This window comes from Vanrija pseudolonga, chromosome 3 (assembly GCF_020906515.1).
Source record: "Vanrija pseudolonga chromosome 3, complete sequence".
Taxonomy (NCBI): Eukaryota; Fungi; Basidiomycota; class Tremellomycetes; order Trichosporonales; family Trichosporonaceae; genus Vanrija; species Vanrija pseudolonga.
The window spans coordinates 675,164-693,325 of record NC_085851.1 but is presented as its reverse complement, the minus strand read 5'-3'; the positions used below and the strand labels follow the sequence as shown (position 1 = coordinate 693,325).

The window sequence follows — 18,162 nt, the reverse complement described above, 5'->3', positions numbered from 1 at the left end:
TCCGACCCGCTCCTTTCTCATCTCTTGACTGTAACTCACTCACCCACTACTCAAAACCACAATGTCCCTCCGCACGTCGCTCCTCCGCGCATCGAGGGCCATCGAGGCGCCGCTCATGGCCCGCAGCGTCGCGCGCCCCGCGTTCGCCGCCTCGTCGCCCATTGCGTCGTCGTCGCGTCTCGGCCTCCGCATGTACTCGGACGCCAAGAAGCCCGAGGACTCCAAGCCTGTTGGACCGAGCGCAACAATGCAGGAGGATGTGCGCGCGTCTGCGCGGACCAAGGACCGCGAGGCTGTCGGTGTGAGTTGCGCCCTCGACGATGAGCTATAACTAACCCCCCAGCCCTTCACGTTCAAGGCGGCCGCCCTCTTCATCGTCACCGGCGTCGGACTCTACATCTACTTTACCAAGGAGAAGGAGAAGGTCCAGAAGCGGCGGCGTGAGTAACTTGCTTTGTGACGCCGGGCTACGCTGACACGACACAGAGGAGGAACTCGCGAACAAGTCGGTCGGCCGTCCCCAGATCGGCGGCCCCTTCCAGCTCACCTCGCACGAGGGCAAGCCCTTCTCTGAGCAGGACCTGCGGGGCAAGTGGACGCTGATCTACTTTGGCTTCACCAACTGCCCCGACATCTGTCCCGAGGAGCTGGACAAGATGTCCGAGGTCGTGACGGCAGTGGACAAGATCAAGGGGCCGATCGTCACCCCCGTGTTTGTGAGCGTTGACCCGGCGCGCGACACGGTCGAAGCGGTGCGCCACTACGTGTCCGAGTTCCACCCGCGCCTGGTCGGCCTCACGGGCGACTATGACGCCGTCAAGCGCGTGTGCAAGTCGTACCGCGTCTACTTCTCCACGCCGCCAGATGCCAAGGCGACAGACGACTACCTCGTCGACCACTCCATCTTCTTCTACCTCATGGACCCGCTCGGCCAGTTTGTCGACGCGTTCGGCAAGGCCACCACCCCCGCCGAGGTCGAGGCCAAGACGCTCGAGGCGATTGGCAAGTGGGAGGCCGCGGGCGGCAACAAGGGCGCCGGGCTCGAGTAGGGCCAGGACACGACAGACTAGAATAGACGGCCAGTGCGTCACCGGCTACACATATGCATCACTCATTACTCTTAGCTGCCGGTGTTGTTGTGACGAGAGGCTGTGAGGTGTTCGTGTCTGGGTCGAAGAGGGCAGACCGGCAGACGGATGGCGAGCACGTGACTTTCCGCAACACTCGACAGCTTGTCCGAGTCTCGACTTCCTTTGATCCTTTTGACTCTTCCTCTCTCTCACTCTCTCACTGCCGCTATCAAGTCTGCACCCACATACGAGCAGTCCTCAACATCAACTCGCTCTCTACAACTCAATGCTTACCTCAATGAACAACAATGACACTCAACAGCAAACTGTCTCGCAAGACCACGGCGGTGCCTGTGAACTCGCTCCCGACGTCATGCCACTGTTGGTTCTTAGACATACCAAGTATGTGCTTACTCTGACAACACACTCCACGCACAGCGCAGAACGCAGCACCTGCACACATGGAGCGGCATCCCTCTCGGCTTCCGATAGCTGGCCAAGTATCCTAGCAACGCAATTGCCGAGCACTTCTGCCAAGACCGAAGGCTCCATGACTCTCGACTTCAAGCTCCGCGCGAAACACGCGTCTCCTCAACCCGTCGGGTCCGCGTTGTTCCTGCCTGTCATGAGTTGTCTGAGCCGGTTGTCAAGACGTGCCGGCGTCCCGCAACGTCACGCGCCGGATCCTTGTCCACTAGTCGCCAGCTCACACGGGGACCATGTCCCCCCCGGCCCGCCTCGGCGCACTGACGCCCCAGTCCCACAGGCACGAGGAGGACAAGAGCCAAACAGCCGTCGGTTTCCGGCTCGGACATGCTTGGATCCTGCCGTAACCTGAAGAAGGTGGACATGGCCGAACGCGTTGAGAGGGCCACGGGGGGGTGTTGTTTCGTGAGTCCTGTGCAACAAGGTTGCGGGTTCCAGCAACCGAGAAGCAACCGAGAGCACTGCACCGATACTCAAACTCTGGCCTTGTTTCACAAGCATGTCCTACAGTACGTCAAACTGGTCGTCTCCATGCAACGGATGCGCTTGTGTCGACTGCGCATCAGCCTGCTTCCCCGCATGCCGCGGGGGGTCCCACCCCAAGCAAGACAAAGAAAGGACCCGAACACCACCCTGGGCGGCAGTAGCTATGCATGGTAGAGCTGAAACAACCTTGTTTTCTCTCCACTGCCCGGCTTTCCGCGCGTTATCCTCTGCCGGTACGTTAAAGCTTCGCAGACGTCGCCCTTCCCGGTGACAGCATCCATTGCCAAGTCTGCGCATCTATCCAAGGCGTTTCACCCGACGCTCGTCAACACACATGTTTTGTGGCCGCTCGCCGCGAGGTACCATGACGTCCTTTCCGCCTAGCAACATCCGCCACTCAGCAAACTGAATGTTCTCCCGCATCGTGATCGCCTCCAAAACATTCACGACTCCCCCTTGCCCACATCAAGCGTTGCTCCCCTTCCTTGCCTCTCACTTGATCACAGTTATCCACTGTCTTGCGACGCACGTGCATGCGGTGGGTACCGAGGCATGTTGAAGGCTTCTGCAGGGGCGATGTCTTTACGGAACAAGGTGCCTGAACAACATTTCGGGATTGGTGGGATCAACTTTCGGACTGGGTGCGGAAAACATTTAACAACCGCCAGCTTGCACCTCCCCCAGACATGTAGGCTAAAAACACGGCAGTGATATGAGGACGAGTAGCGCAGTGTGCTCCAACCGACACATTATTTTGACATCGCACCCCTCCCCCATGCCGGCGTTGCGCCTGCCGCACTTCACAGCCCACCGAAACCCCGAGTCCGGCGGTCACGGCAAGAAGGCATTCAACGCTTGCCTGTGGGATGCGTTTGGATGTGCACCTTGTCAGGGTCTGGACTTATGCTTCCTCGTTTCCACAGCCCAAGACGCCTTGCACTACTGTGGAGTCGGCCGAGGCTACTCGTGCGGTGACCAAACCTGACCTTTGTTGCCGAAGCAAGTAAGGCACCCGGTAACATGGCAAATAGAGTTTCGGGTGTGGCGCTCTTCCGCGTCACGTCAACATCGATGTCGAAACCTTACACCAACACAGGATAGACTCAATAGAAGCAACATCACTCGCAGTCCTCAGCGTCCGTCTTACGGAACGACTCAGACTTGTGCTTGTGCTACGCCGGCTATAGGTGTTCTCCTTGTCGTCCCTGGAGACGACATCGGCGCCCTTGTGAGCTTCCCTCGCGGATGATCGGTTCAGGACTGGAGGGAAGAATGCTTGAGCCGACTGAGCTGCAGTCGCCCTTCTCAGCGCCTCGCACGAAGCCTGGTCTCCCCCAAGCCCGACGAGCTGTCACTCGCACGGCATATATATATAACGCTGCCGATCCCCCCTCTGACTTCGTATCCCTTCTTTACCCTACACCCGCTCGAACCATCTGTGGTGGTCCGAGTTACAACACCCTGCGACAACCATGACTCCGCGGTACTTGTTTGTGCTGCTGGTCTTCGGACTCCTGACCCACGGGTCCAGGGCCGATCTGGTAGGTTGCACTTCAGAGCAGATAAGAACAGCCTAACGTGATAAGCCACAGCGCAACCAGCCGGCCTTCGGAAAGCGCCAGCTGTCGTGCTCCCCCGGCTACAACTATCAAGCCACCCTAGTCAGTAACAAAGTCCTGACAAACGTTGCTCCGATAAAAGGGGCCGAATTCGAATGCTGCGAAGAAAATTGCGTCAACCCAATGGATAACATCCTAGTCTCGCAACGTTTCAATACGGATGGAATCCCAGAGAGCTCCAAATCAGTTATTGATCTCCTCAAGATTTACGGGGCAGTTTTCGCTAGCCCTCAATATGCGGATTATAACATCAGGATCAACGGCACCACCTCGGCTTCATGCCAGCAGCTCGGCGGCCCGGCTTCCGCAGTGGGCCGGTGCGAGCAGCGATCCTTTACGCCAAAGCTCACTGAGTTTCTGTTCAAGATCCAGCGCAACCAGAACTGCACTGTTCCGGGCCGCGGCGGCTCCACTGCAGGCCATTCTGAATGGGAGGATGTCGGGACCATAACGCTTCAGCAACCAGAACGTTATCCTAAGGCGAACTACGCGGAGGGCGAATGAACCTGCGGAGCTTGCCTAAACAGCGGCCTTCGCAAGCGTGTCGGGACGTGCCCCAATGTTGCGCCATTTTGGACCCCGCTCCCAGGTGGTGGTCGTGGATCAGGTCCTCTGGCTAGTGATCTGCTCCAGATAAACATCTTCAACTGCTGGATGGTGGCATTTACTCAAATGTTGGCCGCCAGACCAGATGGGCGCGACATAATCAAAAAGGCTGTCTCCCCTGTAGCGGACTTAGATCAGGTTGCATCCTCATTTGAGAAAGCCCCGGATGGGACCGAAGATTTTGTTTTCTACAGCCAGCTCAAAAGCACGTATGAGGCCGCAGTGGGTGCAGGCTGGTGAGTCCCGATTTGGCATCTGCAGGTTGGCAGCGTGCTGAAGCTGAATTACCAGGTGGGTTGGTGCATTCCAAAGGCTGGTTAGGAAAATCGCAAACAAGAAAGGGTACAACGATGTTTGCGACATGAAAGGCCATGAAATTAAGAATGTAGGTCGCGGGCGGCGCCTGTCCAAACTTCAAAGCTTACCACGTGATATCACGTAGGTCATGAATGAGTTCTTGCCCGGAACTCACGTCCTCTTTTGGGATGAGAGGACGGGCCCGACCTTTGACCCCAACGGACCGATCCAAGGAGAGGACTGGTTTTACTACATGCTGCGGGACTCTGACGTGTACTACACCATGGTCCTCGTGTATCAAGACGACCCCAACGATACGTTCCTCGTCGGAGAGCATGGTTACTGGGTCAGTCCTGGTGACAATCTGAATGGTAACAATGCTTAGTGAGTGGCGGACTTCGTTTCTCATTTCCGAGGCTCCAGTTCCTCACACTCGTGCAGAGTAACCCTTCATCAAGTGCACGAGCTGTACCCAAACAATAAAAAAACGTACACCATAAAGGAACTTCGGACCAAGATAAACGCGATTGTCCAACAAAACCCTTGCATCAAATCGCCAAATGATGCGCATGATTTCTACGGATCCCCTATCGAAAGGCGACAGGTAGCCGGCCGAGCCTGCCCAGCGTTCACCTCCTCGTCTTCATCATCCAGCACCACGCCAACCTCCACGAGCTCGACCTCCCCGACGCCGACATCCTACGACCCAGTGGCGACCCCAATGCCGACAGGGCCACCCGGTGGCGGACCCTGCGTCCCACCAACCTGTTTCCCCGGTCTATGCGTTCCTCCGCTCTGCACTCCGCTCGCAGGTGGCATTATTCCCCTCGTATTCTGTGTGGCCTTCCCGTTACTGTGTATTCCGGATCCTGACGGCGGCGACTTTGGCCGTCCCATTCCTGTCGGTCCTGGTCAGTCTTCGAGCTCCTCCACCATTGCGCACTCGAGCTCGACGACGACGAGTTCGACGACCACGAGTTCGACGACCACGAGCTCGACGACCACAAGCTCGACATCACCAACGCCAACCTCGTACGACCCGGTAGAGACACCAATGCCATCCACTCCTCCCGGCGGAGGGCCCTGCAACCCCCCGACTTGCTTCCCTGGCCTTTGTGTGCCTCCTGTCTGCAACCCCTTATCAGGAGGTCGCATCCCCCTCGTGTTCTGCACAGCCTTCCCCTTGCTGTGCACTCCGGATCCCAATGGTGGTGACTTTGGTATCGCAGTGGGCGCCGGCGATATATCATCGTCGAGCTCAGTCACCTCGATCTCTTCGAGGGCTTCTTCGACTACCGTGTCCACTACAAATGCGGATTCTACGAGTGGCACTGCTCAATCCACGAGTGGCACAGCTCAGTCGACCAGTGGCACTGCTCAATCCACGAGTGGCACTGCTGAATCGACGAGCGGCACTGCTCAGTCAACAAGTGGCACTGCTGAATCGACGAGCGGCACTGCTCAGTCAACAAGTGGCAATGCTGGATCGACGACTCGCACTGCTCAGTCAACAAGCGGCACTAGTGTCACAGCTCAGTCAACGAGTGGCACTGCTCAGTCAACGAGTGGCACTGCTCAGTCAACGAGTGGCACTGCTCAGTCGACGAGTGGCACTGCTCAGTCCACAAGTGGCACTGCTGAATCGACGAGTGGCACTGCTCAGTCAACAAGTGGCACTAGTGGCACTGCTCAGTCGACGAGTGGCACAGCTCAGTCCACTAGCGGTACAGCTGAATCGACGAGTGGTACTGCTCAGTCAACGACTGCCACTGACCACTCGACGAGCGGCACCAGCACCTCCGCTGATTCCACTAGCGGTACTGGGCAATCAACGAGCGGCACTGCCCAGTCCACTAGCGGTACTGGGCAATCAACTAGCGGCACTGCCCAGTCCACCAGTGGCACGGCTCAATCGACCAGCGTCACGGCCCAAACGACGAGTGGCACCGCTCAGTCAACAAGTGGCACTAGTGTCACTACTCACTCGACCAGTGTGACGGCTCAATCGACGAGGGGGACGGCGCAGTCTACAGGCGGCACTGCTGAATCGACAAGAGGCACTGGCGAGTCGACGAGCGGAACTGGTCAATCGACGAGCGGCACTGCGCAGTCGACGAGTGGCACGGCTTGGTCCACCAGTGGTACCGCCCAATCGACGAGTGGAACGACTCAATTGACCAGCGGAACCAGCACTGAGGATTCTTCGACCTCCAGTGGCCACATTACGTCCACCGGTCAATCAAGCTCCACTGGTCAAACGACGTTCACCGGCTCGCCGTCTTCCACTTCGACGTCCGCAGAGTGCGAAAGCACGGCCAGTGCCAGTGCTCCCTCCAAGGGCGGCGCTGGCGGTAAGGGTGGTGCAGGTGGCAAGGGAGGTGCTGGCGGTAAGGGCGGTGCTTCCGGTGGCGGTGGCGGTGCGGGTGGCGACGGTGGTGGTGGCGGTAAGGGCGGTAACGGTGGTGATGCTGGCAAGTGCGGAATTGCCGGCGACGGTGGTGACGGTGGCCCCGGTGGCGAGGGTGGCGATGGCGACCCTGCCGGCAAGGGTGGTGAGGGTGGTCCCGGTGGTGATGGTGGCAACGCTGCCCGCCGCCGCCGCTTCTGGGGCAAGGCTAGGTCTGCCACCTAGCGAATTATTCAAGAACCGGGCCGGTCTATCCAACTCGACCCGTGGATTCAAATATTTTTCAGAATCGACCTTCTTCGACGATTGGCGCAGCCAAATCCAGTACAACTTTTCTTCCGAATGAACAGAACGTTTTTGTCGTGCGTCGGTTCCAGCTGATTGAGAGATAGTGACGCGAGATACTGCTTAACACAGCGCACCGGACCTGGAACTCAGATGACACCACAACAACAGGCTCAACGACGGAACCAAACCGCACGTCTGTGTCATGATAGAACCAATCCCCACTCTCATCGGCCCACCCTGTTGGCGTTTACGCTTACTACTAACCATGGACATTCAGAGGGCAGACAAGGGATCCAAAGCACGGCTGAACACAGGTAGGCCACTATACTTGTCGACCTCGGGGGCCCGTACTCAATGGACCTGAGCAGCGAACCGACCAAGCCACCCTGCCGACGCCGACGCGTTGGTTCGTTTCGTCCACCGAGCAGCTGTTGACTGACTGTCGTCATGCAACACCGACCGCCGCGGCCATCCACCTGAAGCATGGACTCACTGAACGTGACTGAAGCCAAGTGTTATGCTGTCGCAAGCAAGTAGCATACATATATTGGATGATCCCCGTGCGCATATGCATGGGGAAGCTGAAACAACCTTACTCAGTTCCGCTTACGGACGCCCAGCTATGGATGCACGGCACAAGCAACCGCCGTGAGAGTCAAGGCGCCTTCAGTGCTGTCTCCCGCATCTGGCCGGTCAATGCCGCGCTCCAACTCGGGCTTCAACCCGACGATATGGTGACCATTGGAAGAGGTGGAGGGACGTTGTGCAGCAACGCTACTTGCTTCCCCTGGCAACACCCGCGAACTTTACCGACACAGTGTCTCCCGTCGTGTTTCGTCGTTCCCCAAGCAATGCCAGCTGGCCGTCTCCCCGAGTGCACGTCAAGCATGTCTCATGACCGCTTCCTTGGCACCTTGAAGGCATACCTTGCGTAACACCTGTCGCGGTTGTTGCCGCATTACGCGACGGCTGTCGACGACGCGCGCCGGGAGATCAACGTCATGGAACGAGATCCCTGATTGTGGGAGTCATGGGTAAGGCTTTGCTTCCGACTTCCTCACAATCTTCCCAGATGCCTCAACCAGATCACCTGATGGGAACATCGGTGTTCCCAGTGATGGCCTACACCACGGCTCCATGGCTGATGGTCACCGGCGCACAATGGGACTCCGTACCAACTTCGACAGCATGCGCCTCGTTGTGCGCGTTGGGATCAGCTTGTGTGGGGCCATTGCCCATCGTGAGCCTTCCTCCGCCCTCGCCCAAACAACAATCCCCGGCTCCGGCGGCCACGGAAGGCAGCTGAGTTCACGCGTTTCATGTGTCTGGTTACAAGGCCCACGACTAGGGATTCGACACTTGCATGAACGTTTCCAGTCTCACGCACCAGTCGCAAACCCACTGGACGAGGGCGGGCACAAACTTGCACCAAGGTATGCCAAGGTACCCGGTAACATGGCGGAAGCTCGAAATTATGTGTGGCTGCCCGTCCCGGTTGCAGCATCACTGGAACCCATGCCCAGGTGCGGTGCGAGTGGCTGCTCCCCAAGGATGCGACTGCAGTGTGACGTGCGGGGATGTCAGCACCTCCAGAGCCGGCGTCAAACCCATATCGTAAGCTATCTTGCCTCTCCTTCCATCCCCCGACACAACCACCCCTCCTCGCCGTCCCTCGAGATAGTCTGGTCACCTTCCCGGTGAGCCACGTCCCAGGGCGGGCATCATTAGGTGGACCTGCATCATAGGTCCGAGGTCCTCGGGAGTCACTGTTGTTCGTGTGGGGAGCCGCTGATCCTCTCCCGAGCCTGGGCTTGTGAAACGTGTATAAAAGGGCTACAATGCGCACCGCTGTCAGAGCCCAAACTCATCTGCAAATCTCCTGCCCTCGCATCATCAACATCATGCTACAGCCGTACTTGTACGCGCTGCTGGTTCTTGGGCTTGCCGTCCAACAGTCCACTGCCGGGCTCCTCGACCTGGTGCGTTCCTCAACCGACAGACGAGCACGTGAAACTGACACTTGACAAGTTCTCCTGTCACCCCACCAATGGGCCCGAGAAGCGCCAGTGTTCTACGCCAAACTATAGAGCCACGTTTATCAGTACCGGGGACCCAATCCCTGAGACTCGATTCAGGTTGGGAGCCGAGTTCCAATGCTGCGAGGCAAACTGTGTTCAGCCCCTGGACAGCATCGAAGTCAACGATCAGTTTGGATGGCGCGGGATCAGCACCGCCTTTGACAACGATCACGACCACATCATAGCCGCTATCAAGAGCACCAAAGGCTACGACGCGAACAACGCCAAGCTCATCGCCACTTCCTCCGCCACCTGTCAGTCGCTCGGCAGCCAGGCGCCCATGGTCAACACATGCTACCAACGCGCCTTTAGGCCAAAACTTCGGATCTCAGAGTTCAAAATCGAAAGCCAGAAGGTCTGTGGTGCAACTTCGGACATTCAAGTGAATGGAGTTCCTTGGGAAGAGGTCGGCAAGGTCACCGTCCAACAAGGTGTCCGCCTCGAAGGATCCGACAATTTGGACGGCGATTGGCGATGCTCGTCTTGTGGTGGTATCAAGAGGAGAGCCGAGTGCCCCGTCTCCGGCCCGCCGTTTTGGACTCCACCTGGGAGGCAGCCTTTGCCAGAGGACATCCTCCAATCAAATAAGCCCAACTGTTGGATGCTCGCCTTCGGCCAAATGCTTGCCACCAAACCTGATGGGAAAAGGGCTATTGTCGGTGCCGTACAGCCTCTCGACGACAACGACGATGCCGAAGCCCTTCTCAATTCGCCTCGCGGCAGTGATCCTATCGTAGTAGACACTGTCGCTTACTCCACTGTGCAGGAGAGATACACGCCGAGGCCAGGCGGAGGTTGGTAAGTCCTTGTGCCGGAAAGAAGGGCCAGAGATCCTAACTGCATTGGCAGGTGGCCTGGCGCCTGGGAAACTCTTTTGGCGCAAATGCTTCACATGCAGCCAAACTCGGCCTGCGATGCAGAAGTGCCTGATATCACGAAAGTGAGTCTGAAAGCAGAGTGACCCAATGTGAGCTGACTGTATGTTCCTCGACAAGGTCGTAGACTCCTTCTTCCCTGGCACCCGCACCCTGCGTTGGGTGAAACCGAGTGGCGTTGACTTCGCCGTAGACGAGCCGACGGAAGAGAATGACTGGTTTTTCCGCATGCTGCAGGACTCTGGGAAGTATTATACGATGGTAACTCTAACTGTACCTTACGTGGACGCCGCCACCCCCGATGATAAGTTTTGGAGCGGGGAGCATGTGTTCTGGGTGTCGCCTGGGGGCTCATACGCCAACATTGGACCAACGTGAGTGATGGATTGTCAACACTTGCGCTAATTATCAGTGTGGTTGCTCACAACGTCCAAATGGCCTATCCCAACAATGGCAGGGAGATAACGATAAGAAAACTTCGAGACATTGTCGATAACGTTATCCAAGCCACCGAAGAGTGTCTTCCCGATGTCGATGCGTGGAACAATGTCATTATCGAGGTTGTGACTACGTCGCAGCAGCAGTTTTTCAAGCGACAGGACGGTGCCAGCCGTACAAAAAGGTGCTCGACGTCCTCTTCCTCATCCTCCTCGTCCACTGAAACGACCACCACGACCGCCACCGAGACACCAACCTCGTATGACCCTGTGGAAACCCCGATGCCAACCAGTCTTCCTGGAGGAAAGCCGTGCCTTCCGCCGCTGTGCTTCCCGGAACTGTGCGTGCCTCCAGTGTGCACACCGCTGGCAGGCGGCTTCATCCCGCTGGTCTTCTGCTTGGCCTTCCCTTCAAAATGCACGCCAGATGCTGGTGGCATTTATGGAATCCCCATAGGCTTCGACACGGACAGCTCGACTACCACCGCCACACCTATCGAAACGGGAGCAGACACGACTACGGACGACTCGTCCCCCGTCCAGACGCCGACAATTGCCACGGAGACCGATTCAGAGTCGACACCGACCCCCACTCCGACAGAGTTCACCACTGATTCTGACGGCGCCATTATTCCTATTATCCCGACCCCTGACAGGGACACTACGACGCCGACAACCACGACCGATGAAGACCAGACGGCCACCACCACTGCCTCTGACGACTCGACGATCACCGATTCAGAGTCGACACCGACCCCTACGCCTACAGAGTTCACTACCAACTCGGACGGAGGTATCATTCCAATTATCCCTACCAATGGGGACACGGACACTGTGACGCCGACACCGACTACTGATGAAGACCAGACGGCCACTACTGCGTCCGACGACTCGACGACCGCCACTGACGACTCCACCATTACCGATGGCGCGGAGGAGACCGCGACAACCACCAACACTAACGGTCAAGAGACAGACACAGAGACTGGCACCGACTCGACGATCACCGACGGACCAGCGGAGACTGGCACCACTGATGGACCGGTGGAGACTGGCACGACAGATGGACCAGTGGAGACTGGCACCACAGACGGACCAGTGGAGACTGGCACCACAGACGGACCAATGAAGACGGGTACGGGCACACCCGATGGACCAGACGAGACGGCCACGACCACAGGCACGGGCTTGCCTGAGACGAATACCGACGAGGGCGGAGGCCGCACTCTGACGGATGGAATGGGAGGGGGTATCAAAACCGGCACTGGTGGTCCAGTCGAGACGCCTGCAACGACAGCAGACCTCCCTGAGACTGCGACCGACAGCGATGGAGGCAAGACGTTCACCGATGGAGTGGAAGGAGGTATCAAGACCACCGACGGAGTGGGAGGAGGCGACAAGACGGTCATCGATGGGGTGGGAGGCGGTATTATCACCGCAACGGATACGAGCTCGAAGCCCGTCGAGACCGGCCCTACCCCAACCGACAATGTGCTCGGCGTCAACACAACTGCGTCGCTCAACTCGACCATCATAACCTCGATCACCCTTGGCCCGATGGTATCCCATGCCCCAGACGGACAAAAGGGAGGTAATGGCGGCGGAGACGGAGGCAAGGGTGGCGAGGGCGTGAATGGCGGTGCGGGTGGAGATGGAGGCGCTGGTGTCGGCGGGGGTAAAGGTGGTGACGGTGGCGCTCAGGGCAAGGGCGCTGGCGGCGGCAAGGGTGGTGCTGGTGGCAAGGGTGGAGCGAGCGGCCGCCGCCGGTTGGCCGGTGGGCGCCGCAGTCGTCTTCGACGACTGGGTGCAGCACTCGGGCTTTTGTAGTGTTTGCTCGGTTCCAGTATGCCCCGCGCTGCAATCTTCAACGACCGAGAAATTGTTGATGATTTCGGTTTCAGTAGTTGGAAGGAATGAACCAAACAATGCGAATGTGAACTGTCCTGAGTGCACTGATTAAACGACATATTGGGTACGGCTCGTACCCTTCACGACATTCATACACGTACATCTTGTCTATGTACGAAGCGCACTCAGTCCACTGTCCCGTATCCGATTTGCCCAGTCGTCAAGTTTGACCTCTCTTTGATCAGCTCCTCGGCAATCTCATGTGCCACCTCGAGGCCAGGCACTGTGGCACCTAATAGATGTGAGCGGCCTTCAGCCCAGAGCCTCTGCTGAGGCGGCACATCGGCAGTGGAGATGATCGGCGTCTTGGGGTCGACGAGGAAGATGGCGACGACCTTGCGATGTCCCGCGCGCGTCTTGTCGACAAGCTCGAAAGGTTCTACTCGATGTCCCAGGACGTTGGGGAACACAACTAGCCGGCCGGGAGGGGTTTGAACAGCTCCGAGCTTAATATACACATGCTTGGAGCATGCCGTGGCTCCGAGAGTCACACCGAAGAGCTCCTTTGACCACTCTCGATCAATGCTGTATGGCTCGTACACACTGTCGGGTATCAACCAGGGCGAGTAGGGGTGTGCCTTGGCCTCGAAGGCAAGCCGGCTGTCGGTGATGTTGTCGCTATCGTAATAATAGAGAGCCGAGGCACAAATGCGTTCGTTGAGTAGTCCTTCGACATGGAACGAGCCGCTGTCGTACGTGGGTTTCTCGGGCGAAAGCAAAATGTTGCCCACTGACACGATAACCTGGAACTGCCCGCCGGGTTCCGCCCACGAGCGCGGAGTGTTGTAGCGGTGAACCGAGTTGAACGCGTCTTGAGCTGCTGAGGTATCGAATGGCTCAGGCAGGACGGAGGGGTGCGTCCTAGTGAACCACTCGTCCATCTCCTCGGTGGTTGGAGATGATGGAGCGCCATCCACGTAGCGGTAGTTTTCGGGTTTGCATCCTTGGTTGATTGGTGGACCCCATTCGTTCTTCTCCCCCACTTCCATGCAAAAGCCACGGTTCTGGCACCGTTGGAGATACCATGGAAACCGCGTGCCTTCTGGCTGTGGAGGGCTTCGGACACTGTTGTATGCAGCCTTGAGGAGAGGCAGAGCCTCATCGAGAATTCGCTCTATTGCCCGATAAGCCGACGCGTGCTTGAAGGGATGCATGTTGTTGATGTAGCCGGTGATATGCGCCTTGCCATGATTGTCAAGTTGAACCTCGGAGGGAAGAAGTTGAAATCGGGTCGACAGCTCAATGGCCCAGCTTTTGTACCACTGATCCTTCACCTGGGGACGGGCAACGACTTCGCCTTCACCGATGAGGTCCAAGCAATTCCCTCGCGTGACGACACACGGCCGGAATACTTTTGTGCGGTTATACTCGAGTGCGTAGAGGGCTGGCTGGACAACCTTGAGATTCGTATCATTGTGACCGGGCTGCCAATGCATGGCCTGAGTTTGCAAGGCTTCCTCCTCTAATGGTGAGTGTAGGCCGGGGACGTCCTTCTTGAAAATGGCAACGTCCATGTCGTAGACGCTGACTGAGCCCGTGGAGAGGTACTCTTGCGCCTTGGCTTGCAGCTCCCAGATGCACCACTCAAACATCTTCTCGGAGAAGCCAACATGTCCCAAGTCGGTGGACATGTCAAACTCTGGCGTCGGTTCCTCGGCGGGGCTTGGCTTCACATTGCTATCGGCGGCAAGCTCGTATCGATCCTCCCAGTAGGAGTCTATTTGCTTGGCATCGAAGACGGCTTGCTCCCACCCAGTCAAGTCGGTTACACTGTCCATGAAGCGCAGCATTACTCGCTCCCTCAGTGTCGGTGCTGGGTCCATGCTCCAATCCAGCCGAAGGACCATTGGAAAGTGGCCGCCAGGTATTCGATTCTCAATATAGAAGTCGAGGGCACAGTCGAGGCCGGGACGTACAGTGCTGACCGGCGCATTGTGCGGTCCGTTCATGATGTGAGCTGGTGGGAAGTTTTGAGTGGCAAGTTGCCTGTTCTTCAGTCTAAATGTCAGTTGAGGAGTTAGGTTTCCGGGTCCCGGAGCCGTTGGCCTGGTGCTATGAGCTCAGCCAAGCCCAGCAGTAGGTTGTCGTGCCTTGAGTCAGAGTGCTCCCGCGACTCTGATGTCGGGTGGTTGCTGTTAACCGGGCGGTTTGCAGCAGTCTCAAGATCATGGGAGATGACGCCGACGGTGAACAGGTGTCGGAGTGTGTGTATTCCAGAGATCATATCAGCTGGTTGAATGAGGCAAAGAGAAGCGCAGACGCGCAGACGTTGCTGGCGAACGTGACCAACTGACTGTGCCAACTGTACCCCCCCCCCCCCCCTTCCTAGCCGCAAAACCAGCAGCAGCAACACTTGAGCCGCGAGCCTTGAGCCTCTCAAATCCAACCTGGCAACGTGGATACCATGTGTCATATTTATTTACTCCATCTACATAATACGGAGTTGGTCGTCAAGACAAACAATGCCTGTCGTTTTGCTGCCTTGGCTCTTCTTCTCCCTCACTCTCACCTCTCACTCTCTACAGACATGCTGCCGTGCTACAATTCGCTACAACTTCCCCTCCTCACCCCTTCTCACTAGACACTGTTGGCCCCATCGGGTTTTGGCGAGAACCTACATCTTTCGTTGACCACAGGCGCGCGACGGTAACAAGACCAACCTCCACTCGTGCCTTGCCGAGAGCTCAGACGCACATTCGGGGATGACATCCAGGGGACCAGGGGAGAGAGACACGACCCCCCCCCCCCCCCGACACACTCATGCCCACTGGGTCAACCCCAAAGATCTCGCCCAAGGATCTCAAACAACTTACCGGCACAGGCACCGGTACCCCAGATCGCCTTGGGATCGTTGGGACCCGTCAAGCTCGTGCAAGTGCGTCCAACAATACGGGACTGGCCGGTCGTGACGCGAGTCTATCACCTCCTGGCGCGCCTACTCTGCTATGGCTTCAGTCATTACTACCAAGAGCGAGTCCATCCACCACGGATCTGTGGTAACCTGACACACCGCTCCTTCCTTAACACCAGCTCACAGTTGCTCTGTTGTACACCTGCCCGTCTGCCGCCTGCTCTCACCATCTCCCAAAGGTGACGCGTGAGTACGCGTCCCTACACTAACCTGAATGGGGTCAACCAACCCGAAACGGTTACATCATTGCTCCTAGTCCAGCATAACATTGGCCCTTGAACGCGCCTACCATGATACCGACATATCACGATCAGCAGTCGTCCACGCTCTTGGCACAACCGGCTACTCTTCATCCCCCGGACAGTTGTGCTCGTTCCACCATTGCCTCCGCACCTCGACGGCGAGCTTTGTACCGGTTTCCTTAGAATGGGGTTGCCTCGTCGCGATGTTCCCCTGGCAACGCCGTGACTCATTTCACGGAGACCCGGTCGTGTCGACGCGCTGTTGCCTGCAGAGGGACAGCAATGGGTCTGATTTCAAGGCTGATACAGGCACTGACAACGTACAAAGCCTTGCTTTCACAGCCCCGGTGAAGCGCAATGTGTGCGACTTTACGAAGCTCTCTGATGCGACTACTACCCCTTACCTCCTGGTCGCTATGACAGGCTGCGTCGCGACATCTCGACGTCTATGAGAGGGGCGCCCAGTACGGCGGGGGGTTGGGGGCGGATGTGACGTCCTTACTACTCCCCTTCTTCGCCCAAGGAGACGCGACGATTCTTTCCTGGTTGCCGCATTTTGCAGGCACTTGGGGGTTTGTTGACATCGCGACGACGCGTCGAAGCTCACCGGACAGTGTGAGGAAGCGTTGGGTATAAAGGGACGGCTCGTGAGATGTCGAACGGGCATCGTCCTGCGGAGTACTTCACTCGTCACCAGCCCGCCGCAGAACACGCACCCAGTCCCACCGACAGATCTCCTCAATCCACATGATTCTGCTACGCTTGCTGCCCCTGTTGGCGGCAGCCCTGGTGACCCAGCAGGCAACTGCTGGGCCCAATGTCTCGGTGAACGCCGACGTTGGCGCTCCTGAGAGCATTCAGTATAACGTGACAGACTTCGCAAGTTCCAACTCATCCGTACGTCCTCGCGAGCCGGGTGTTGGATTTGCTGCTGATGTCCATCATAGATAATTGGAGCAGTGAAGGCGAAACTCGCAGTCCCGGACGCAAACGCTCCTGCTCAGGCCGAGTGGGAGGGCAAGGAGTACAGAGTCGAGTGGAACAATGCTTGGGAAGAGAAGGCAGACGCTATCTGGGGCCCTCCGACCGAATGCTGCAACGGCCACTGCAATCCTCCTTCCACCATCGAATGGACCGATCAGCCTTCGATACGGATGACGTCCGGAGGTGATCAGGAGAAAGCCATGATCTTGGGCGTAATTCGTGGCCAACCTGAGTTCCAAAATGTCGGCTACGGCTCCGACACTGTGCTCCGCAAAGCTGAAGGGGACGGCAAAGAGTGCGACGGGGGTGTAACTCCTCTTTCCGATGCCGAGACTGTTGGATTGCCACTCCTTATCCCGTGCGCCCGCCGTAAATTTGTGGCCTCCATGAAGGTGACCAGGTGGATCGTCTATGCTCGGCTCCCTGGCTACAAATGGGGTACCAAAGAATTCGCGATTGCGTCCACCTACCAGCCCAACTACGACAGTCAACGGGACAGCGTGATTGGCGAATGGTCATGCGACGGGTGCGGAAACGATAAGCCGACGATAACCTGTGCCGACGCCAGTGCCAGCGACAAGCCAAGCCCCATAACCAGCAGCGGCTTGCCTGCCACGAGCCAAGAGCCGTCTCCAACAACCGATGTCGCCAGTGCGAGTTCAACTGCATTCCCCTCCCCTACGGCTAGCGACCACAGCCCTATTCCGTTCTGGCGGGATGGGATTAATGGAGGACCTCTACCTCAAGATCCAATCCAGATTCATTCGAAGAACTGCTGGATGGTGTCCACGGTTCAGATGTTCGCCGCTTCTGCCAGAGGAGTCAGAATGATCAGGGATTTTCTCGACACAATTGATGGCGCATACCCATCATTGGTCGGCTACGATCATCCCCGCTGGTCCGAGCAGTATCCTCAGGGCGATCCCAACAACCGCTTAACATACCGTGTTTCTTACCATGAGGTAGAGGGCCAATACGAGGCGACGGAGGGGTCAGGCTGGTGAGTGCACCCCAATCACAACTGTGTTAATGCTAACACCTGTCGCAGGTGGGTAGGTGCGTTTATGAACGGCGTCAACCGCGCAATCGACCCTGTAAACATTGTGGACGAAGGAAGCTCTCCTTATTGGGTAGGTCGCCATAGCTACTGTTATGACACCAGCACTGACATATCCTCACGTCTAGATCTTCCGGATGTTCTTTCTTAATCCTGATGTAGAAGCGAATGACTGGCAATTGGCGTCTTTCCTACTACCTCCAGCAGACCACGTCGACAAATTCAGTCATATGCTGAAAAGGGCTGGAATCGGGAACGGCGAGCTCTTCACCACCATCGGCACGTCGGAAGACATTGATCAAGACACTCTTGACACCTACTTGCCGACGGGCCTGGGTTATCCGGAACACGAGTACTGGGTCACTAGTGACCCGAACAGCAATCCTATGGACCCCACGTAAGGCCCTTAGT

At 57.4% G+C, this 18,162-nt stretch overlaps 6 protein-coding genes across 6 annotated transcripts; 5 read left to right on the top strand and 1 right to left on the bottom strand.

The window, feature by feature from the left end:
- The first annotated feature begins 20 nt into the window (after positions 1-20).
- Positions 21-1,124, top strand: SCO1 (Protein SCO1, mitochondrial). The gene is made up of 3 exons (XM_062770344.1): positions 21-301; positions 344-440; positions 487-1,124. The coding sequence occupies exons 1-3, from the start codon at positions 62-64 to the stop codon at positions 1,047-1,049; spliced, it is 900 nt and encodes a 299-aa protein (XP_062626328.1). The 5' UTR covers positions 21-61; the 3' UTR covers positions 1,050-1,124.
- Positions 1,125-3,784: 2,660 nt separating this feature from the next.
- LOC62_03G003809 (uncharacterized protein) lies at positions 3,785-4,165 on the top strand (the record flags this gene model as incomplete). The annotated part of the gene is made up of 1 exon (XM_062770343.1): positions 3,785-4,165. The coding sequence occupies one exon, from the start codon at positions 3,785-3,787 to the stop codon at positions 4,163-4,165; it is 381 nt and encodes a 126-aa protein (XP_062626327.1).
- A 547-nt stretch (positions 4,166-4,712) lies between these two features.
- On the top strand, positions 4,713-7,196 carry COL6A3 (Collagen alpha-3(VI) chain; the record flags this gene model as incomplete). Its single annotated transcript, XM_062770342.1, has 2 exons — positions 4,713-4,910; positions 6,762-7,196. The coding sequence occupies 2 exons, from the start codon at positions 4,713-4,715 to the stop codon at positions 7,194-7,196; spliced, it is 633 nt and encodes a 210-aa protein (XP_062626326.1).
- Positions 7,197-10,646: 3,450 nt separating this feature from the next.
- LOC62_03G003807 (uncharacterized protein) lies at positions 10,647-12,476 on the top strand (the record flags this gene model as incomplete). The annotated part of the gene is made up of 1 exon (XM_062770341.1): positions 10,647-12,476. One exon carries the CDS (start codon positions 10,647-10,649, stop codon positions 12,474-12,476), a length of 1,830 nt encoding a protein of 609 aa, XP_062626325.1.
- Positions 12,477-12,682: 206 nt separating this feature from the next.
- LOC62_03G003806 (uncharacterized protein) lies at positions 12,683-14,506 on the bottom strand (the record flags this gene model as incomplete). The annotated part of the gene is made up of 1 exon (XM_062770340.1): positions 12,683-14,506. One exon carries the CDS (start codon positions 14,504-14,506, stop codon positions 12,683-12,685), a length of 1,824 nt encoding a protein of 607 aa, XP_062626324.1.
- A 2,985-nt stretch (positions 14,507-17,491) lies between these two features.
- Positions 17,492-18,152, top strand: LOC62_03G003805 (uncharacterized protein; the record flags this gene model as incomplete). Its single annotated transcript, XM_062770339.1, has 3 exons — positions 17,492-17,694; positions 17,743-17,824; positions 17,880-18,152. The coding sequence occupies 3 exons, from the start codon at positions 17,492-17,494 to the stop codon at positions 18,150-18,152; spliced, it is 558 nt and encodes a 185-aa protein (XP_062626323.1).
- Positions 18,153-18,162: the final 10 nt, after the last annotated feature.

Bases quoted from the DNA above. Each gene is read 5' to 3' on its own strand.
- SCO1 (XM_062770344.1), top strand. From the start codon at position 62: ATGTCCCTCCGCACGTCGCTCCTCCGCGCATCGAGGGCCATCGAGGCG. The intron at 302-343 runs GTGAGTTGCGCC...CTAACCCCCCAG, and splicing joins AGGACCGCGAGGCTGTCGGT to CCCTTCACGTTCAAGGCGGC. The intron at 441-486 runs GTGAGTAACTTG...GACACGACACAG, and splicing joins GAAGGTCCAGAAGCGGCGGC to AGGAGGAACTCGCGAACAAG.